Source organism: Aptenodytes forsteri, unplaced genomic scaffold (assembly GCF_000699145.1).
Source record: "Aptenodytes forsteri isolate BGI_AS27 unplaced genomic scaffold, ASM69914v1 Scaffold6, whole genome shotgun sequence".
NCBI lineage: Eukaryota > Metazoa > Chordata > Aves > Sphenisciformes > Spheniscidae > Aptenodytes > Aptenodytes forsteri.
Window position 1 is genome coordinate 1,625,584 of NW_008795709.1, and position 20,326 is coordinate 1,645,909.

General features: G+C 41.8%; 1 protein-coding gene across 4 annotated transcripts in view; it reads left to right on the top strand.

Moving 5' to 3' along the window:
- The window catches only part of TRIM2 (tripartite motif containing 2), a 77,382-nt gene that overhangs the window by 16,581 nt on the left and 40,475 nt on the right, over positions 1–20,326 (top strand). For 3 of the 4 annotated variants that reach the window (XM_009283313.1, XM_009283311.2, XM_009283312.2), the window contains one exon: positions 18,548–18,729. In XM_009283313.1, coding sequence (XP_009281588.1) covers positions 18,596–18,729 — 134 coding nt within the window. In that variant the 5' untranslated portion in view covers positions 18,548–18,595. The remainder of the gene's footprint in view (positions 1–18,547; positions 18,730–20,326) is intronic. The other variant, XM_019473152.1, reaches the window with a different exon arrangement.

Here is a 20,326-nt window from a genome sequence, read left to right on the forward strand (position 1 = left end):
CCTGGTGGGATGGGGGAGAGAATTGGAAGAGCACAAGTGAGAAAAAGTCGTGGGTTGAGATAAAAACAGTTTAATAATTGAAATAAAATAATGGTAATATGATGATAATACACAAGTGATGCACAATGCAATTGCTCACCACCTGCCGACCGATGCCCAGCCAGTCCCTGAGCAGCGGCCCCCCCGGCCAGCTTTCCCCAGTTTATGTACTGAGCATGATGTCACATGGTATGGAATGTCCCTTTGGCCGGTTTGGCTGTGCCCCCTCCCAACTTCTTGTGCACCTCCGGCCTTCTCAGTCAGTAGTGTATGGGAAACTAAAAAGTCCTTGGCTAGTGTAAGCATTACCTAGCAACAACTAAAACATCGGTGTGTTATCAACTTTGTTCTCATCCTAAATCCAAAACACAGCACTGTACCAGCTACTAGGAAGGAAATTAACTCTGTCCGTGCCGAAACCAGGACACTTTCTCTTCCTCTTTATTTTTGATCAACTGGAATAAAGTCCACCTACCACTGAAGAAAACTCAGGTTGACCTTTGAAGAGATGAAAATGGCATTTCGTGTCAAACTTTCTGAATTGTTTTATTTCTATAAAGACCAGGGTTTATTTCTGTGGTTTAAATAACTAAATATTTATTGTATAAATTGTAACATTAAAGACATTTGTCTTTGTTTTCTACCATAGATTCTCTAGACGTTTTCTGTCACAGAATCTGTAGACATATCTTGGCATTGCATGTCATTCCTTCCAATAATTGGGGTGGTTGGCTATATTTGAATTGGGCATTGTTTATTTTAAAAGGTGAATTTAGCTGGAAGTCAGTAGTTTAGTCTGATCACAGGAATAGCAGTTTGTAACTGGAATAGCATGAAGGGAAATAAATGACGTAACATGCCACTCTAATGTACTGTGTGGGGACAGCCAAGGATCTAGTCAGCTGAGCAGTCTGCTGGCAACCAGGCAGCCTTCCCACTTGCCAGCTGGACTTTAGGGCAATAACTCAAAGCAAATCCCATTCAAAAGGAAGAATTGAAATAGCAATTGGAATATAGTTCTTGAGGTGCCGAACAGAGAGCGTGGCAGGTAGATGTTGGCTGGCTCCATCCATCTTGCTACTAGTTAGTTGCACTAGGGTTAAGAGGCACAGCTAAATTAAGAAGGAGACTAATCATAGACATGTGAAAAATGTTAGCAGCATGTATTCTGGCACTTCTTGCGTTACATGGTGATCCTGTTAACACAAGCATCAAAATATATCCTGTATAGCTGGACTGCTACAATAGTTTACAAAGAAACTGCTGCCAGAATGGCTACGATGGTTTACTGTTAGATATTAAATCTAGGCTGTAATAACTTTAAGAATAAGCCCTGCTACTAGGAGAAGACAAATGACCTAAAATGTACTGTAATCATGTATACCCTAAATGTTCCCCTGGAAGAACTCTGGACAACTCTGCTTTTCATGGTCAGCACTTTTGCTCACGTGTAAAAGTATTATTTGTTCTCTCTCACTTTAAAACCTTCTGAATATTACCAGTTTTGGATGCATTTTAGGAGCGATTAATTAGGTGGGTGGTGATCTTCAGGCCTTATGCCAGGTTGGACGCGCTGTGTGAAAGAAACATAAAAGATTGGAGTAGATGCAATTACTTTTGATCAGGTTTTAAATGCATGAGATGAATGTTCAGCAATCTGCCTGCTCCTAATCCAGTATGGATTTATTTGTCTTAGTGTTATTAGTCTGCCTAAACATGTGTATGATCAGTTTATTTCTGGGTGACTTTCTGTTCTTTTGTCATGGAAAGCTATTTGTTCTGTGCTACCATGAGCTTCTGTTCTTGATTACTTTTTTTCTTTCAATCCTGGAAACATAGAGTGACAATTCCCTCTTTTTCTGGTGGTGGTTTTTTTGTTTGTTTGTTTGTTTTATGGGTGTTGAATTCTAGGTTTGAGGATATCCCTTCATTGAACTTGTAATTTGGAAAATTGTCATGTGTGGAATGATGGCTTGAAAAAGTGAAAGTCTCTGCAAAGATTTATACTGTGCCTGCCTCCTTCTACATCAAAGTTTAGTAGAACTTGGTAATTTGTGAGCCTGAAGGTGTGTGGTATCTACCAGTGTGTTTTGTGAAGCGCTGAGGAGTTGATTTAGCAAGGAAAGAGCAGTGGCCAGATTATTCTGAGCTACGTAACTCTGACTAGTATGAAAATATAAGCGTGCAAAGATGCTCCTGCACCTTGTGCAGAACAAAAACACTCCAAAGCAGTGATGGAATCTTGAGCAAACACACTTGACACAATTACTTACAGAACAACAACAAAAAAAGATTGCACTCAAAAGATTTTGTTGAACTTGGAAATGCTCTTGAAAAGATCCCAACAATTATGTTTTTGTATGCCTCAATGCATTAATCTCTATGTGTAGTACATGTATGTGGACTTAGTATGTGTACCATATTTAGCCCCAGCCATATTTGGCCCATGATCTACATTATTAGAGAACTTGCATACTCTGTGAGAAACAGGACTTCCAAAAGAGCAGATGCCACCAGGTTCAATGATGTCAGGTGTCTTCAAGGCCACCCTGGTTCTTCTGAGAACAGCTATATGTTGTAAATACTGTAAATCAGGCTGCTTACAAATTCCTCAGCAACTAAAATGACCCCCAGGAATGAAAACTCAGGACTGAGGAACAAGCCTTTTACAGCATACATAAACTGTTCAAGAGGAAAAGCTGCCATGGTTTGTCTGCGTTTGCACAGTATTTTTTTCTTCTTTTTCCTGTGAGGAAACAGTATTCATGAAATACCCTTCTACAACTTTCTCTCCTGTAATCCCTGTATTGGTGGAAGTGTTAATGTAAACCTTCAGAGACTGACTCCCACAAGATAAGCTTCTGCAGGTGGTTTTTTCCTTGTTATCTTGAAAGCAGATTTAATTTGATATTTAGAGCTCAAGTAATTGCACTGTACTGGAGTTGGGAAACCTAAGGCCCAAAAATCTGGTAGAGCCACAGCCTAATTTCATACCATGTGAGGTTTTTTTTGTCCTGAGTGTTACTCTGAGACAATACTATGATATGGGTTAGTGTGTGGTCTTCCCAATGTGCTTGAAAGGCTTGCTGGACCCTCCACAAAGAACAGGCCCTTCTCTTATTACCTAATTCGTAGTCTCCTTTGTGTACTCTTGGGAACAACTGATCTTTCTGCATCTCAGCTCAGAAAACATTTTATAGTAAAGAGATAAAATTAAGTGTTGCACCATGAAGATTTCATCCTATTTATCAAATATGCAGTGGTAATTTTTTTGCCTTGCATCTAAAATAGCTGGAAATAAATTTTGATTGTGAAATACAAACATGTTCTGAGATATTTCATTACTCATTAAAGATGAATAATTTTCCATTCGTTCACAAATGTAATCTTTTACTTAAAATCTCTCAGTGGAGATAAGTGCAATCCTTTATTACACAGAAAACAGAAGACAGTATGTAACAGAGGACTGTTTACTATGAACTGTGCTACATGTTCTGTGTAGGCAGAGAACCCCCTCATTCCTTAGCTTCCTCATTCTAATTAGCTTTTTCACTATTCCGTCCTACAAAAAATAAAAAAACCCCAGACTAAACTAGTGTATGCAAAAATGTTTGTATATAATAAGGTGAATTTGCAAAAAATAAGTGAGTAGTTCCACTTCCTGTGCTTGCAAAGTCCAAAATTTTTGTTTGTCTTATCAGAAGCTGACACATTGCGCAGTCTTGAATACAAGTAAGTAGAAGAGCAGGAAGGCTTCTTCCCATATTTAACTTTTGGGGCGGATTTTTATCTGCGCTCCTGAATGGTGGCCTTTACCCTCTGAACAATTATTATTTCACCTCTGGGATGTGCTCTTGCAGAAGGCCTGCTCTGGAGGCGTGCACCCTCTGGAGGGTCCTCTGTTGAGGGAGGTGGACAACTTTTAAACTTCTAAATGAGGAGAACCAGGATAGCGATCAAGGCATGATTTCCCCAAGCTCTATGGCATTGCTTTTAGAATAATACAGAGTTCCTCTGCAGAGAAACAAGATGAATGTCACTCTTAAGGAAATATCACTAGAAGTCTCTTTTTCTTAAGGATAAAGTAAATTTGAACAGGTAGGAGGAAGGGGGGAGAAATACTGGGTTAGTATTGTATTCACTATGAAAGGGTTCTCTGCTTGGGGTGATGACTAGTCAGTCTCCGTTGTTGTGTGCCTTGTTTGTATGACTTAGAAATGGGTGTACATGCTAAAGGTACTCTGTGGCCCTGAGTAGCATTCTTCACGCACCAGGAGTGTATTAAGGCAGCTGTCTGATGGATTCATTTCACCTGACATCCCTAAATGGCAGGGCTCTGCAAAGTGATAAAAACAGCCCTGTGGAGCCATTATTGCCCATTAACTATGCCAAAAGGGAGTGGCTACTTAGACAGCTCCTGTGATGTCTACAGTGAGTATTTTGAAGGTTTATCTGGGTCAAATCAAAAGTAAATCTAGCATAGCCTTCTAATTTGCATGGTGGCTGACGGTGGATGCTTACAGAAGGGAGTAAGAATAGATCAGGCGTATCATGATACTCTCCGGAATGCTCTTGCATCTTCAATGATTTGGCCTTCCAGTTCTGCTTCTGGTAGAGGTGATGTCTTTGTATTTTGAAATCTTAAATCAATTTATCCACCGTGAATTTGTCCTTCTCTCCTGGAATGCCTGTAAAATATTAACAACTATAGCATCCTGGGCAATGGGTTTCACGGCTCAGAGGATGAAGGAGTACCACTAACACATTACTGGTAGCCTAAAAGAGGTTTCTCATCTGTGGCCAATAAAAAGGAAGAGTAAAAAGCAACAGATATAAATTGTGAATAAAAAATAAATTGTGAATAAAATTTAACTCAGCACGCGCCACTTACCAAAAACCTAGTGACTGCTGTTTCATCAGACTTCCAAAAGCATTTAAGTTATTTGCAATATATCCTAACAGCCCCTCACTGCAGTATCTGTGTGAGAGAAGTTGTTCAGTACCTGAGATAGTGCAGGGTCTGTATGGCCTATTTGTAACTGGTTTTCCACTAGGATTTCTCAATTCCTTTTAACAGCAGTGCCTAGAGATGGTTACTTTACACACACCTCTAACAGGTTTTGTCGTTTGCTACGTATAACCTGTATCAATAACAGCATGGTACATCTTGTCACAGTCGTTGCAAAGACTACTTCTAAAGTGTCAGGCAGTTCTTATATCTGCTCATAGAGTTTGGAAAAGGAAGAGGATGCTAAGATCTGCTCCTGTTCTCTGACTGCAAAAGACTCAGGCTATATAATCTACTATCTTGCACCTCTTTCTTTACCAAAATAGCCCTTATCCAAATTAATGGCTTACTATGAAAACTTATTTCGTAGTGTAGAAAGGTAGTTAGTGTCACAGATACAGTTAAATGACAATAGTTGAATTGTGCAAGGCATTAAGACATGGGCTACCTATGCTTGCACAGGATCTGTGTTCTGTGTAGCTGGTGCCTATCACAGTGGAATTCTGGTACTCGGAAGAGATTTCCAGGTGCTATCACAAGCCAAATGATAATGTGGCTGATTTAAGACAATATTGTTCTTAGCTGTCCTGATGCCAGTGTTTTTTCCAAGTGCTTTTTTTATTTAAAAATACAGCTGCATTCACATGGTTATTGTTTTCTAGACTGTCTCCTAATTTGCTTTTCATGTACTTAAAAATGTACTGGTTTTCCTGTAAAGTAAAATGGATGTATTTTCATATAGAAATGAATGTACTGTGTATCCCTGTTCAGCTTGGGAGAGTCTTAAAATTGTGTCATATGAGTGGTTCTACTTTCCTCCTCTTTCATTAGCTGTTGCTTCATAAGTTGTGATGTCAGTTAAAAAGACTGATATTCATGCAGGAAAATATGTATGAGGGTCTTCTGAGAACGTAATTTTTGCAGAAGTCTGACCTACATCAGTGCTGGGCATTTGCTTATGAGCAGCCTGGCAATGCCCCTGGAGGAGCCTGGGGCATCTAGCCTGAACCTGCCCTGCGTGATGAGAACCTGGAAGAAATGTCTAAGAGAAAGCTTAGGAGAGTTCTTTTTGGAGATGAAGGATAAAGGTGGACACCTTTTACTACTTCTTCTCCTTGCAGCTTGTGTCAGGTATAAAATCTGGTACCTCAAGGAAAAGGCCTGAGGAAAACCTGGGCTGAGCCAGAGTAGCTGCTTGATAGGCCCTGAGAAAGGGCCACTAGGACTGTCTGGCGATCCAGCCCGCTCAGGGGTATAGTGGGCTTTGCAGTCAGATAACTGCATCTCACTGTGGCTGTAGTGAAACTCCACTGTGGAAACACATAGTGGGAATTGATGCATTTCTGCAGATAAGGCACAAGATATGAGGAGCACTTTGTGCTGTAGAAAGGTTTCAGCTTTCTCCCATAACAACAGTTCTTTAAATAGGAACGCTGGCACACAATCAGCAAACAAGTGTCCTTGCTGAGGACTGGAAAGACTTGTTTACTGGGTGAAGTTCAGCCATTGGGTGTTTCCAAGTTTTGAAGTGCTGGAGCTGACTACTGCTAAGCCAAATGGAGTGACCCTGTGAGTGCGGAGGAGGAGGACACAGCGTCGCAGCCGGCACGCTCACGCTCCGTATGCTTGGGAGCTCCCCACAGGAGCTGTAGATGGCTTTTTGTTACTGTTGTTTGGGCGGTTCAGCTCCTGTGCCTACAACTATTGTTCAAACCCACAGAGCTCCTTTTGCCGAGGTTGTTCTGACATTGTTTCTCACTACTGCTGGTGCTGCCAGACTACCTGCTGTTATGTAGCTACGTGTTTACCTACTTGCTGTGAAGGTTCAGTGTTGCATTTCTGCCAATATAAAGAGCCTGCCTGGGTAAACCTCTGCCTGCCACTTAACGCCTGAGCAAGGTCTTCACTGAACCCAAGGGCGATATAAATGTTTAGACATATCGCTGTGTTTTTGAAAGACGTTTCAGTTCAGAAGACGACTTAGCAGACATAGAAAGTAAAATCGCTGCTGCACTCTGGGCAAGGAAATGAGGTGGGTACTGTACAAAAGCTAAGGTAAATATGGAGCTGCAGCAACCAATATTTCATCTTTTAAACAATGTAAGTGCTGCAGAGGATGTGAGCCTGAATTCTGCCTGCTCACAGGCTGGAGAGGGGCTCTTCCTTCCCTCTCCTTCTTAGTCCCTCTCCCAGATGTGTTTTTGGCAGAAACCTTACCTGCTTAGGCACCCTATCTGCTGTGTGCTATGTGCTAAGATGACGTGAATTCCTTAGCTTTCTGCCTCCATTGTTTTTTAACACTTAGATTCCGTCTGCTGTTTCTTGCTGAGAAACACCTATTTTTTTTTCTCCCGGTTTATTTGCTGTATCTCCCATATGCTGTATCTGCTGGGAAGTGGGATTTTGAAGGTTGCAAGAAAAAAATTCTAAAGGGCTGGCAGTCTCTAAGTTAATTTTGTGAAGAAGTTACATGGCATGTGGTGATTTCTGGTGCTGCCTTCTCCCTTGCTGATTTGAACTTTGTGCTAGTTCAACAAAATCCTACTGAAGTAAACGGAAACAGAAGCAGAGGAACTTTACTTTGCAGTGGTCAACAGAGGATATATGACTGAGCTCCAGCACCTGATGTGTATCACCTCTCCTGAAGGGAGAGTTGTAGAACTGTAAGATGAAGTGGAGATGCAGCGTGGGGCAGATTCAGAGGAGTGTCTCAGAAGGGAGTGGAGGGGATGGTCTCTGAGCAGTTCAACCTTCACCACACAGCTCAGTACCAAAAACACTGAGCGTTTGCTGCTTACTTTAACTTTTCTTCTGCACAGCAACTCTGAACAAAATGCCTAGAGCATTTTTCAATGTACCTTATATCTAACAGTATGTAGAAAAGGCCAGGGACCTCTTTCCAAATAGATTCCTGCTCAGCCTCCTTCTTTTTGTCTGTACTGCCTGTTATCCTGTGCCTGGAGGGGTTAACAGTGATTAGTATGGAGTCTCCATGGAGCACTTTTATTTCAAGTAGCATTTCAGAGTAGGTGTTTATGTAAGCAGCAGTGATTTGATGTGCAGTTTTAATTATTTGTCAGTTCAGCTTGGTTTTATTTGAGCCTGTGTGCCTATAAAGGCTGAACAGAGCTTTTCTGTCAGTGTTAACAAAATAGGTAGGCCTAGAGAGTCAAAAATGTACAATTGTAAAGGTGATGTTAACAGCACTAAGTACTTAATCAGGGTAGGGTTTTTTTCAGTATAGATGCTCTGACTTGCTACTTTGGATGGCAAGCATACAATTTAAAATCCTTTTACTTAGGCCTGCACAACATCTAGCCCCTGAAATAATTACTTGGACCTACCTCACTGTGGATATTTTTTTTAATAGCTCACCTGAGAATATGACATTTTATTAAACATGGAAAGGGCCCTAAATGACAGCTCTGAGGCTGTCATTTAACCTGATATGTGACAGTTTAATCCTATCATTTCCCTTGGCATGCCCTTTTCCCCTCATTTCCTACCCCTTCTCTCTGAAACCTCATTTGTGAGAATGTTGGCCATTTGGTTGGGGATTCCTGGACTTCCACTGCAAGCACTCAAATTGTCCTTGCATGTGCAGTAAATCCAGTGTGCTCCAAATGTGTTGGAATTTATTGTGCAAGGCCCTGACCCAAAATGAGGTCCTGAAAACCTCAGACAGACAGCCTTAAAGTAGGTATCCTACCTCAGCTGAGTGATGACTGTGTGATCACACGAGCTCTAACCTGCCAGTCTTGTCCCTCGGTGTGTGCAAGGCAGCCACCAGAAGGCCCATGTCCATCCAAGGACAGGACAGTTGGGAGATGGGGTCTGTGGAGATCAAAGCAGGACTATTGCACCACCAAAGGGTGGTGGAGAAGGGGTACTGCAGAGGGAGGCAAAAGTTGTGAGGATGGGGAGAGAGAAGAAAAGGCGGCATTAGATGCCAGCCATAACCCTTCCCTCCTCTACAAATCGGAGTGTAAAGCATTAGTACGTTGATGTCTTAAGAGGCCGACCCATGTATTTCAGGTGTTTACCCTGTTATAAGCTTCGATTACAGATGGAGGAAAGGAAGGAGGAAAAAGCAACAAAGCATTAAACATGTAAAACTATTAAGCAAGGTTTTCATTTATAGCAGGGACTTCTATTCCTGTTATTCATAGAATCATAGAATCATTGAGGTTGGAAAAGACCTCTAAGATCATCGAGTCCAACCGTCAACCCAACACCACCATGCCCACTAAACCATGTCCCTAAGCGCCTCATCTACACGTCTTTTAAATACTTCCAGGGATGGGGACTCAACCACTTCCCTGGGCAGCCTGTTCCAGCATTTAACCACTCTTTCACTAAATAAATTTTTATTATTCCTGTGCCTTTAGCAGTTGAAAGCTTTTACAAGAAACCTAATTCATGACATCAACATCCGACAGTGGTCCTGAAGGGGAGCCCATTGCCATGCAGAAGAAATGCCAGAATATAGAGCTTGTTTCTGGTGACCATAGTGCCTGGCCCTGCCACCTCAATGGCAAATACCCAAAAGGGGAAAGAGAAAGAATAACACAGAGGGGAGAAGAGCAGTTTGTGTTTGGTGCTGCCTGACTTTCAACATCAGTGCTGGAGACAGGCAGGGAGTGCAGTCACATCAGCCAAGCTTGGGCTGGCTGAGCCAAGAAGGCTGGCTGAGCAGGGAGGCCAGCCTGGCTGCAGTTGTGCCACAAAAGCCGCAACCCTGGCAAGCTAAACTAGGCGTAAGCAGAAGGTAGAAGGAAATAGAATAAGGTGGCAAAGGCATAGGAGGATGGGTGCTGGGGAGGCTGGGAAGGTCTCCAGCAGCCCAGCATTACATCCCAGGCAAACCTTTCAAGTTCTTTGCCTCCCAGGCAATGACAAGCCATGTGTTGGGTCACAAGCTCTGGGGAAAAGCATCTGCTCCACTGGATCACAAGATGGGGGAGTGATTGTGGCTCCAGGCTGTGGCTGGTGGGGAGGAACCAGGACCTAGCAGAGCTCTTTTTGGGACAGACGTGCCCTCTAGCTACAAGGCCCCAGTGGGAGGAAGCTGTGGCTCTTCCCAGCCCATGTGAGCTACAGCCTGGGCTACTGGAGAATGTGGGATCAGGGCTGGAAGTTGCACTTGCTCTGCAGGAGCTACTGGGTCTGTCTGGGTGTACAGCCGTAGTGGGGAAAGGTAAAGGCGCCTCCGCTGCCAGTGTCTCGTCAGGATGACTAAGGCCTCTTGATGCCCAGTGCGGGCATGGTCCCACAATGACAGAGCTTGGCTGTTTTCACCCCACTTGCTTTCCTGGTGCTAGGGTCAAATTACGGATGTGGAACTGGGTGATGACTGTAACAGCCCATCCTCTCCTATATTTGTGTTCCCAAACTAGCCCTCATTCCCAGCATGTCAGCTTTGGGTAATTGATTTCTGGTCTCTCCCACCTCTTATTTTCCAGTCAGTCTTAATTGCCAGGACTGTATTAGTTGGCCATTTAGTTTGGACTAACCCAATAATTTTTTTTTCTGCTGACCTTAAAATCTCTTTTGTACAGCAGGCTGAGTTAGACTACACTTCCTTCAGTCAATTTATAGTAGAGGCTTCAGTGCAGACCATTAATCTTAACCTGGGGTGTTTGGATGACTTATTTAATGTTAGGGAAGGATATATCAATATCTACCTATGGTCTGTAGATTAGCTGTGGGTTTTTTTGGTAACTTTCTATTTATGTGCTCCCTAAGAATATGAATTCAGGTTGTGTTTGGAACAGGGAAAAGAATAAATTATTCCAAAAACATGACAATTACAGGGGATGATAACAGGGGCTAGACCACTTTTCCATGGCACTATGAAGATGGCACGTGCTATATATTTTCTTCTCCAGAACTTACTTCACTGATAAGTCAGCAGCAACGATAAGTGCAGCAAATTTCTGAGCGAAAGTAGCCTGTTCTTTTTTTAAAAACAAAAAACAAATAACACCACAAAACCAAGCACTAACAACAACCCCCACTTCCATCTCCCAGCTCAAAAGACACACACAATAAACCTATTTGAAACAGGCTGGTAGTAACTGCTATGGGGGTAAAGTGCAAGACTGTTCACTGAGCTATGAATCCATTTCCTCTTCACTAGGGAGAAGAAACCCACATATCAACATTCAACATGTAAGAACAAAAATCTCAAGGGAAATGCTATGACTTTTGTCTCATTTTCCTTGCCACAGTACCACATTTTTGTTTTGTTGAAGAAGCAGGATTATTTGCAGAATATCAGCTCATTGTCAGCAGGCAGCTTCTCAGAGTTAATTATAAGATAATTGCAGTTTGAAGCAATCTCTCATTTGGAGGTGTAGATCCCTGTGAGAGTGGCTGCAGCTGTGACTCCTGCAGTCTCCTTTGGCCATGAGGTACGTTCCGGGTTACAGGATCGGTTCTGATTCAAGGGGTATGTAGTCCTTACTACTGATCGTAAATGGAAATAGTAATTTGAGCAATACTTGTCATTCTGGTTTAGTGTACATAAACTTGATGCTTGAAATGAGCAAGCTAAGTGATGTCTGCACACTTTTGTCCGAGAGTCTTCCATCCTGGTTCTGGGAGTGCCACTCCTGAATTTTCTCTCTTGATTTTTGTTTTACATGTGTCTTTGTTCCAGTGGCAGAAACAAAAGGCCTTGGATCTCCTTGTTGTGGGAGTGAAATATGTTGCTTGCTCTTTGCAATGGGGGTTTTCTAGGCAGTTTAAAAAGAAAACAAAAAACCCAACCAAACATAAAAAAACCCTCCAAAAATGTACCTGAAATCTCTGGCCCCCTTTTAAACAGTGAATCCTGCTGTGCAGATACCTGCTTCTTCTGACCTCCTGAATGTTGAAGCTAAAACGAAACATACCTCGTTCTCTCTCTCCGATAGCGTTCAGCACGTGTTGAGGGAATCAGAGGAGCAGTATTTTGGCACAGGCACCCAAAATCCTAACACATGCACACACGCTGCCTGATGTTTCATTTCAGGTTATAAACTGGATTACAACATGGTTTCGCCCTGTGGGCATTACCCCGGGAAACCAGGCTGGATCTGCCTGATGCATAAAACCAATCTGACTAAATGATTGCCAAGTGGAAACTAAATGATGTACGCAGAATCTATATTTTTAACAGGAATGCTACATTATTATTAATACTATTCACCTCATCAGTCCAAGAATGGAATAAATATTATATTCTGGAAACTGTGCTTAAAGAGCTTAGGACAACATTTTAAACTTCTAAAATAACTATATCTGTCCTAATTAAGTCAGAGCAGCACAGACAGTATTTAAACCCCACATTTTTTCTTCTTGATGCAAATGGACCTTTGTGTCCTTTTATTTGTGGGAAGCTTTGTTAGCCTCAGTTAGCTGAAATACTTGCATACGATTTGTTTTTTCAAAAGAAAAGATTCACTGTATTTAGAGATGCAAATACTACCTTGTCTGCAAAAACCACCGGCTGTTATACTGGAAGACAAAGCTAATTCTATGTTGCTTTACTTCAGTAGTGTCTGTGTATTCACAAGCATCTTTTTAACAACCTTCTCTGCATAGCTGAAAAATACCAGGCACCAAATTTCTTTTTATTTCCTTCGGTAATAGCCTAGTAAAATCTGAATTGATCTGCGATTTTTAAATTTTTTAAACAAGTAAATAGATTAACTAAGGGAATACACCTTTGCATTAATGTTTGTACGAAGGTTGAACAGACTGTTAGCTTTGATTCTCGTGTTCCTTGGATATAAGTTTACTAATTGCTGCCTTAAATATTTGACTTGAGTCTGAGTCAGGTCAAATACGCAGTTCTGTAGTAGAAGAAACTGCTGCTGGTTTGTGTGTCAGTAGCAAGGCTCTCTGAAGAGGTTCTTTGCTTCGGCTTTAAATATCTGGAGAGACAAAGAGCGTTTGTGGGGTCTTTTGTTGTTGCTGAAAGTTGGAGCAGGGAAAAATTATGTTCCAAGAAATACTCCGAATCCTGGAAAAATCAGGGTGGAATCATTAAGTGTTAAGCTTTATCTCCTTTACAAATGAAAGTGCTTTCGTTTCATCTGTGGCGAATGTCCTGGTAATGGATGTTACGTAATATTTACTCTCCCCTTCGGAGTTAAATCCTTTTTCCGATTTGCGAGTAATATTTGCATATGTCTGTCTTAGCTGCATTGACATGCCAGATGCACAGTGGTAGCTGTCTCCGCCTGCTAATCCTGTAATAACATTCTGGTGACCAAATTCAATGGCCCTGCGCGGAGCCTCGAAACAGCTGATTGCTGAGTAGGGAGGAAAAAAAAATAACCCAGCGAATCTCGTTGCAGCTCTCTGCTGCATCCCTATCCCACAATCCCTTGCACCATTTGCTGCAGTCTTTCTACACAGGCTGAGTGAGAAAAAGATATGCTAAATAAAGATTGATTGGTTTGAATCCTGAAGGGGTCTCCCACTTGTAAATGACCCGGGGGAAAAAAAAAAATTCATGACGACTTCACTGGGCCTCCTCTTATTCTTCCATTTTTCTTTCCACCTGTCCTCTTCGTGGAATGGAGCGTCATTCCTTAGAGCACCAAATCTGTTGTGCATCTAATAATGACTATGCTGTGATAGGGATTCTCAAGCAGTTTTACGCATGAGGCTTGAAATATTAACAGATGATGGTTTGTTCGTTTGGATTACTGCGGAACTGCAGCTCCGTCCCTGCAAGGATTTTATCCTCAGCACTGCACTGATTAAGCTATTTTTCTACAAAGATGGGTAGGTCTAAAATGCTCAAGTTTGCTCAGTGTTATTCCTGGTGGCTTCTGCTGGGTTGCTCCTTCTGTTTTGGCCCCCGATCGTTCATTATGCTTCTGCATGCTGTAAGAATGAAGAGGGTTGCTGTGTTTTAAACAAGGCACCAAGCTGATTGCAAGAGTGGGAGAGAAAGGAATGCAAATTTAGCTTATCAAGCCTTTTACACAAGTGGACTGTGTGGCGGTTATGATTATTAATTTGCTCGGTGTGTTCTGTATCGGCTAATTTTGGGGCTGCTGCTAGAAATGGCTTGAATCTGTTCTTTATTTCTAAAGACTGTGGACAGGCAATATATCTGTTTTAAGGACTTTTAAACCGCAGCTCCCCCAGTCCTTGAAGCAACATTATTGAGGTTCCCCACCCTTTCTTACGGCTCTCAAGGCCTAACCGTTCCTTTGGAAACGTTGCCATTGGAAACGTATTCATTCATAATACATGAATAGACCCTCTGGGTTGTGAATACCATTGATAAGAAGAGGATGAACAAGCTGCAAGCAATTTGTTCTCCTCAGGCTGTACTTTCAGGCTAGTTGCAGCTCTGGCTGGGTGGAGTTCGGTGATAGCAGTGTATCAGCAACAGAGAATTCTGCTCTTTTAGGAATAAACCCTGGGAACTGAACAGACAGTTATAAGATTCCCAGTGTCTTTTTCTCAGCTGGGCCACGGAGACTAATGGAGAATTCGGTAACTGTTGAGGAATTCCAGAGCTCCTTTGAAGATACCTGTAGAAAGGGTGCATTTTCCTATTACATGGCTCTATTTATCTGAAAAAACTCTTCTGGAACTGTTATTTGCTGTACCCTAACATTTTTTTTTCCCTTTCCTAATACTATAGGAAGTTCTTTTCATATGGGTGGGGCCACACCCTGACTTTCGTTCCTGAAGGCATGCACGCGTAGCAGGGCAAGGCTTTCCACTAGCTTAGAGAGCCATTGTTTTCTCCTTTCTTTGTCATATAGTATATTTTGACTGAAAATCAATAGTCATATCTGCAAGCAGAAGGAAAAAGAACAATGTTCCTTTTGGGGTGGCTGGAAAGGTAACAACGCTTGTGCCTCAAAGATATGATAAAGGGTATACATTTTGGAACCCTTTTCTGCACTTGATTTAGCAAACCTGAACTGGGTTTCCAGTGTGTGCTTCTTCTAGATAAATGGGTGGGGTTTTATGTCATTTGGTGCAATGTTTCACAACCCTTGGCTTTGCATGTTTAAATTATGAAGTGTAAATATATGGAGAAGTGATTCTCAGACTTATTTTCAAAGCTCATGCTTTCAGCTGCTCTTTATTAGATTGTGAGACAGAATGAAGCTCCAAAAAGAGCTCTGGCAGTTTCCGAGCTCTGAAGATGCTACTACAAAAAAGGATTGTGAGAGAATGAAGCTCCAAAAAGAGCTCTGGCAGTTTCCGAGCTCTGAAGATGCTACTACAAAAAAGAATGTTTTTCTTGTAAAAACAGTGTTATGTTGCGAAATCTCCCACTGCTAATATATCTGAAACTTATGTTGCTGTTTTGAGGAACTGCTGTGAGTACTGCAGTAAATCAGAATAAATGCTGTCTTGGGCGAAATTCAAAAGCATCATCTAAAATCTCCAGCTTTTCCTCAGATAGTCTTTGATTGTACGGTTGCTTTCATTGAGCCAATGGGCAAAATCATCCTTCTCATAGCTACATCACATTCATCAAAATTGCATCAAAGGTGGAGTTGGCTCAGGAAGGCTGCAGAATCCTGGAAATTCCATACTCAAAAAACTTCTTTAAATGAACCACTTGTGTAAGAAGTTATTGTACCAGGTAGTGGCCAAAGCTTGAAATGTACTGGTGAAATTCTATTTTCAGGTGCATGTTTTAAACCTGATTTATGTGAGCACAGGGGATAAATGACAATCATGGCCTGCTGCGTTCCAGACAAAAAATCAAATATTACAAGTACTTATTTCTGAATTGTTAATGGTTTCTTTCACTGACAAAGCTTAAAGCATGAACATTTGAAAATTAAAGTGACTGGAATGAGCTTTGTGTATGAAATGCTGAGAATCACCTGATTTTGCAATGAGATTGGGGGAATGTAAAAGACTAAGATGAAGATCAGATGAAATCAGTATGGAATTTTTCAGGCAGCAGGAGTTTTCCTTGTATAAACACTATTTGCTGGTGTAGCTGTACTTGATGTCGGAAAGATGAAATTACAGAAAATATCTGGTTGCTAGAGAACTTTCTTCTGTTAAATGACAGGCAGCATTCACTGGACACCTTTCATATCTTAAGTATATATATTTTTTAAATAGTCTGTGCTTAGTCTATAACAAAAAAATTACACTGTTCATAACATATCGGTGTCCTTCTTATCAAAGAAGTCTTCCTGCTTCTGATTATCTTGCCTGGTTTCTTTGGGTCCCCGCCCCTAACTTTTGGGTAGGGAGAGTGGGGAGGCAAACACAGCTGCATCAGTGGTGAAATGAATTTTCTTTTGAAACACATCACTGATGTTCCGCATGTTATACTGCCAAATGCATGAATACATTAATGCGTATTTGATAGTCTGCTCTTTCTACTCCCATTTGTGAAAGCTAGATATTTTGGTTCCACTTCTTGTAAAGCCATTTTTAACTCAAGCTTTTAAAAAGTAACACAAGTTCCTAATTGATCTCCTAAGGTTTATTGTGTGTGATTTATGGCATTTAAATAGGTGAAATTAATTTGTGTTTATGTAATATTCACATTTTATCCTACTATGGGGAAAGAAATGAAAAAAGTGAAACAAATGATCACTTCTGAAATCATGCATTTTTGGGTCATGAACAAACACTGTATTTTACAAACATTATAGCAATTTTTAACCTTGCAGTTCCCCTTTCTTGGAAAAAAAGGAAGCAAAAGGGCCCGCCATAAGTGTTGTGCATCGAATTACATGTCGGTTACTGCTGTTGGGTATTTTAATTGTGAATAACTTTATGCTGCTGTACTTGCTAGCACAGAGGTGATTCCCCAGGAACCTGTTATCAGGGAAGTCAGTACAGCATGTTCCATAATCACTGTCGTTGTCCTAGAAATAGCCACTTGCTCAATGTAATAAGTACACCATACCTGTACGCCTGAATACACAGCTCAGGAAGAACAGCATGAGTTCAACTCTGCCAGATTAGCGTGCCGTGCATTCAGTACAGGAAGAAGTTACAGAAGTACAGGAAGAAGTTACATCTGATGTAACGCTGCCGATAAAATACTACGGGTCACGCAAATCATTGTGGAATTGAGTGACCTTTGAATGAGCGTGATCAGCACCGAGGCAGAGGGCTTGTTATTTCTGTCTTGGAAAGCCTGAACCGCCCTCAAGCCAAATATCAAATTGCCTGAAATGGATGACTTAAAACTGGGGCAGAAAATGTTTAGGGAAGAAGTTACTACCCCAGGAGTGTACCTGCAGTGAAGGAGCCCAGCTGGGCTCGCTGCTCACACAGAAGAGGAACCCTTGTTTCGCTGTGGGTGCGGGAGGACTGGCAGAAAGTGCTGTGACAAAGACACTGCGGTTGGCTCCCTGGGGATTGAGGCTGCGCCTCCCAGCGCTCCAGCCCGCTAGGAATGCTGATGGAGAGGAGTTCTTGCTGGGCCACCCTGCCAGGGCCTTTGCTTGTCAGGTTTTCCTAAACTGTTTTAGCAGGCAATTTACTTTTCTTTGAGGTTGCTGCTTTCCTTTTCCTTCCATCTTCTCTTTCCACATATTAATTCTGTTGGCTATAATCTGTACCTCCAGCTGAAGAGAAACTAAGTTTTTCTCTCCCTGTGCCTTGTTCCAGGACAGGAGGAGTCCCAAGCCTGCTGGCGTTCCTTTAACCTGTGATTTTAATTCTGTCAGTCAGTCAGCTTTTTTCTTACCCTTTTATTTCATGTTTTATATGCCAGGGTTTTGAAGAGTCTACAGTCCTAGAAACATGATTCTTAACTACTCTTTCTGCCTAGAATGCCATTTTTCTTGCATTTATTATTTGGCTGTGCTTCATGTATCCTTCACCCTACCTTTGCTGATTCTCAGCAGCTATCAGTTGCCTCTTTGCTCAGTTTCTTCTGTCGTGAGGATTTTCTCTTCACCTACCTCACCCCTGCTGCTGATGCAGAATTTGAGCACTCCCTTCCCAGGGGCTGGCTGGTTCTGGAGGTTCCTTCTTGGGAACTTCCTGGAGTCCAAAGCTACCATATCTTTGGCAACACCAGCACTAATAAGGGAAAAAATTGTTAGGTGAACCATTTTCAAATTCTGTCTGTGATGCAGCCATTTGACTGGCTGGTGCAGTTCCAGTTTAAGTATTTTGCCAGCGGTACTGTAGACATAAGAAATCCTATGTTTGTTAGCACTGGCTGAACCTACTGGCGCAAGAACGTTTTTATCGTGGGATTTCTTTAAAACCAGACAGCCCTGTAACTCTTTCAGTCCAGAGGCAACATGCCTGTCCAGAATGCCTGCTCAGACAGAGGTGTTATATGTGGTGTTGTAGACTTGGCTGACTGTTTCCCAGGCTCTCATCTGTGATAAACCGTTTTAGAATTTTAATTCTTCACTGTTTTGGTTTTATATTGAAATATGAATTCCTGCATAAGGACGAAACATGAGTGAATTAGTTGTTGATTTTGTTATTTCATGGCGTTTATAAGCTATTTTTCTTCTTTTCCCCACCCCACTCCAGCAGTGTGCAGGGTAGAAGGGAACAGGACCCATATGTCAGTGGTCTAGGATGGCCAGTGAAGGCTCCAACATCCCAAGTCCTGTGGTCCGTCAGATTGACAAGCAGTTTCTGATTTGCAGCATATGCCTGGACCGTTACAAGAACCCCAAAGTACTTCCCTGCCTGCACACTTTCTGTGAGAGGTAAGTCCTTTCCTCATGCTGGTAACTAGGTATTTGTGTCATGCAACAAGCACAGAACAATGCATCCTTTAGTGGATGGAGACTTTTCTCTTTACTTGTAAAGGCCACGTTAAGGCATAATAAAGTCTGGGAAGGCTGGAGAGGCAGGGATGTAGAAAAACACTGTTATTTGTGGCAGGCAGGAAGAAGAGGCAGCAGTGGAATATTTGGAATACATTTCCTTTATGCAAGAGTAAAGAAAAAGTAAATCCAATGAAACTAATGAATACAGTTACAACAGTGTGAAAGGTGATGGCAGTCAGAATTTGGACCTCAAATTAATGGCCTCAAATTTATACTGATTAGCCTACAATTAGAAACAATAAAAATCTTTCTTTGTTGATTTACTAAGCACTGAAATAATTATCCCATCCTTTGAAGTCCAAGGGTTAGACATGATATATACATTATTAATAACCTGTGATTAAATGTCTTCATTATTCTGCAGCTTGGTTGACTGAAGTGGAAAAACTTTCTGAAAAGAGATGTGATAAAACAGCAACCTGCCTTCTACTGTATTCAGCTGAATGAATTGAAAATACATAGTGATACTTTAATGTTATATTATCCATCAAATGGTGGAGAAAATACAGCATCTGCAAAAAAGTTAGCTGAAGAATTATTGGTTTTAGTTCTTTATCTGATGATGGGATGCAACTCTTCGGATTATATATTGAATGGCAGGAGAATTTTAATTTTGTGTGGACATTTAGTTCAGGAGGTTTCCACCTCTTAGTTAGAATTGTGGCGTGCATATCTAATTTTGCACAGGGTGCAAGAAAAATTATGGATCTCTGAGTGTGTCAGATGACATGGTCTTTTGTAGAAGAATGGGAAACCCCAACTTTACTGAAGTCAGCAGTGAAACTCTTACTGAAGTCAGTGAAGTCAAGATTTTCGCCACCATGTCTTAAGTTTCTTGACTTCAGTTCATGTGTAAATCCTAAGGTCAGCTTCTGGTTTTCACTGTAATCCTCTTATGCTGATCTGGTTATGGAGAGAAGTTGGAAGAACTCCTCCAATGTACTGCTGATGTACAAAACCTAAGCTCTCCTTTCACAGAGCCCCTACTGGGGGGTCAGGAGGAGGGCTGCCAAGGGAGGACGAAGAGTGGTGCAAGCAAAGCCCTTGGAAGTGGATGAGAGCTGTGTAGCTGTGCGAGGTCACACTTTCTTGGTTGGCATCTCATGAGGAATTTCAGACTCCTGAAGAACTGCATTCTGCAAAGCTTATGGGACTATAGTGAATTGCCAATTGCAGTTGGATGTTGCATGCTCAGCAGCTGTTAACTTGATTTTCAAGGCCAAAAGTGGCAATAACTATCACCTAGACCAGTCTGCTGCATATTGTTGATCACAGAACCTTTGTGTCAGATTTATATTCTGTGAAATTGGAGCAGGTCCAGAAGAGGGCCATGAAAATGTTCAGGGGGATGGAACGCCTCTCCTATGAGGAAAGGCTGAGAGAGTTGGGGTTGTTCAGCCTGGAGAAGAGAAGGCTTCGTGGAGACCTTCTTGCAGCCTGTCAGTACTTAAAGGGGGCTTATAAAAAAGGTGGC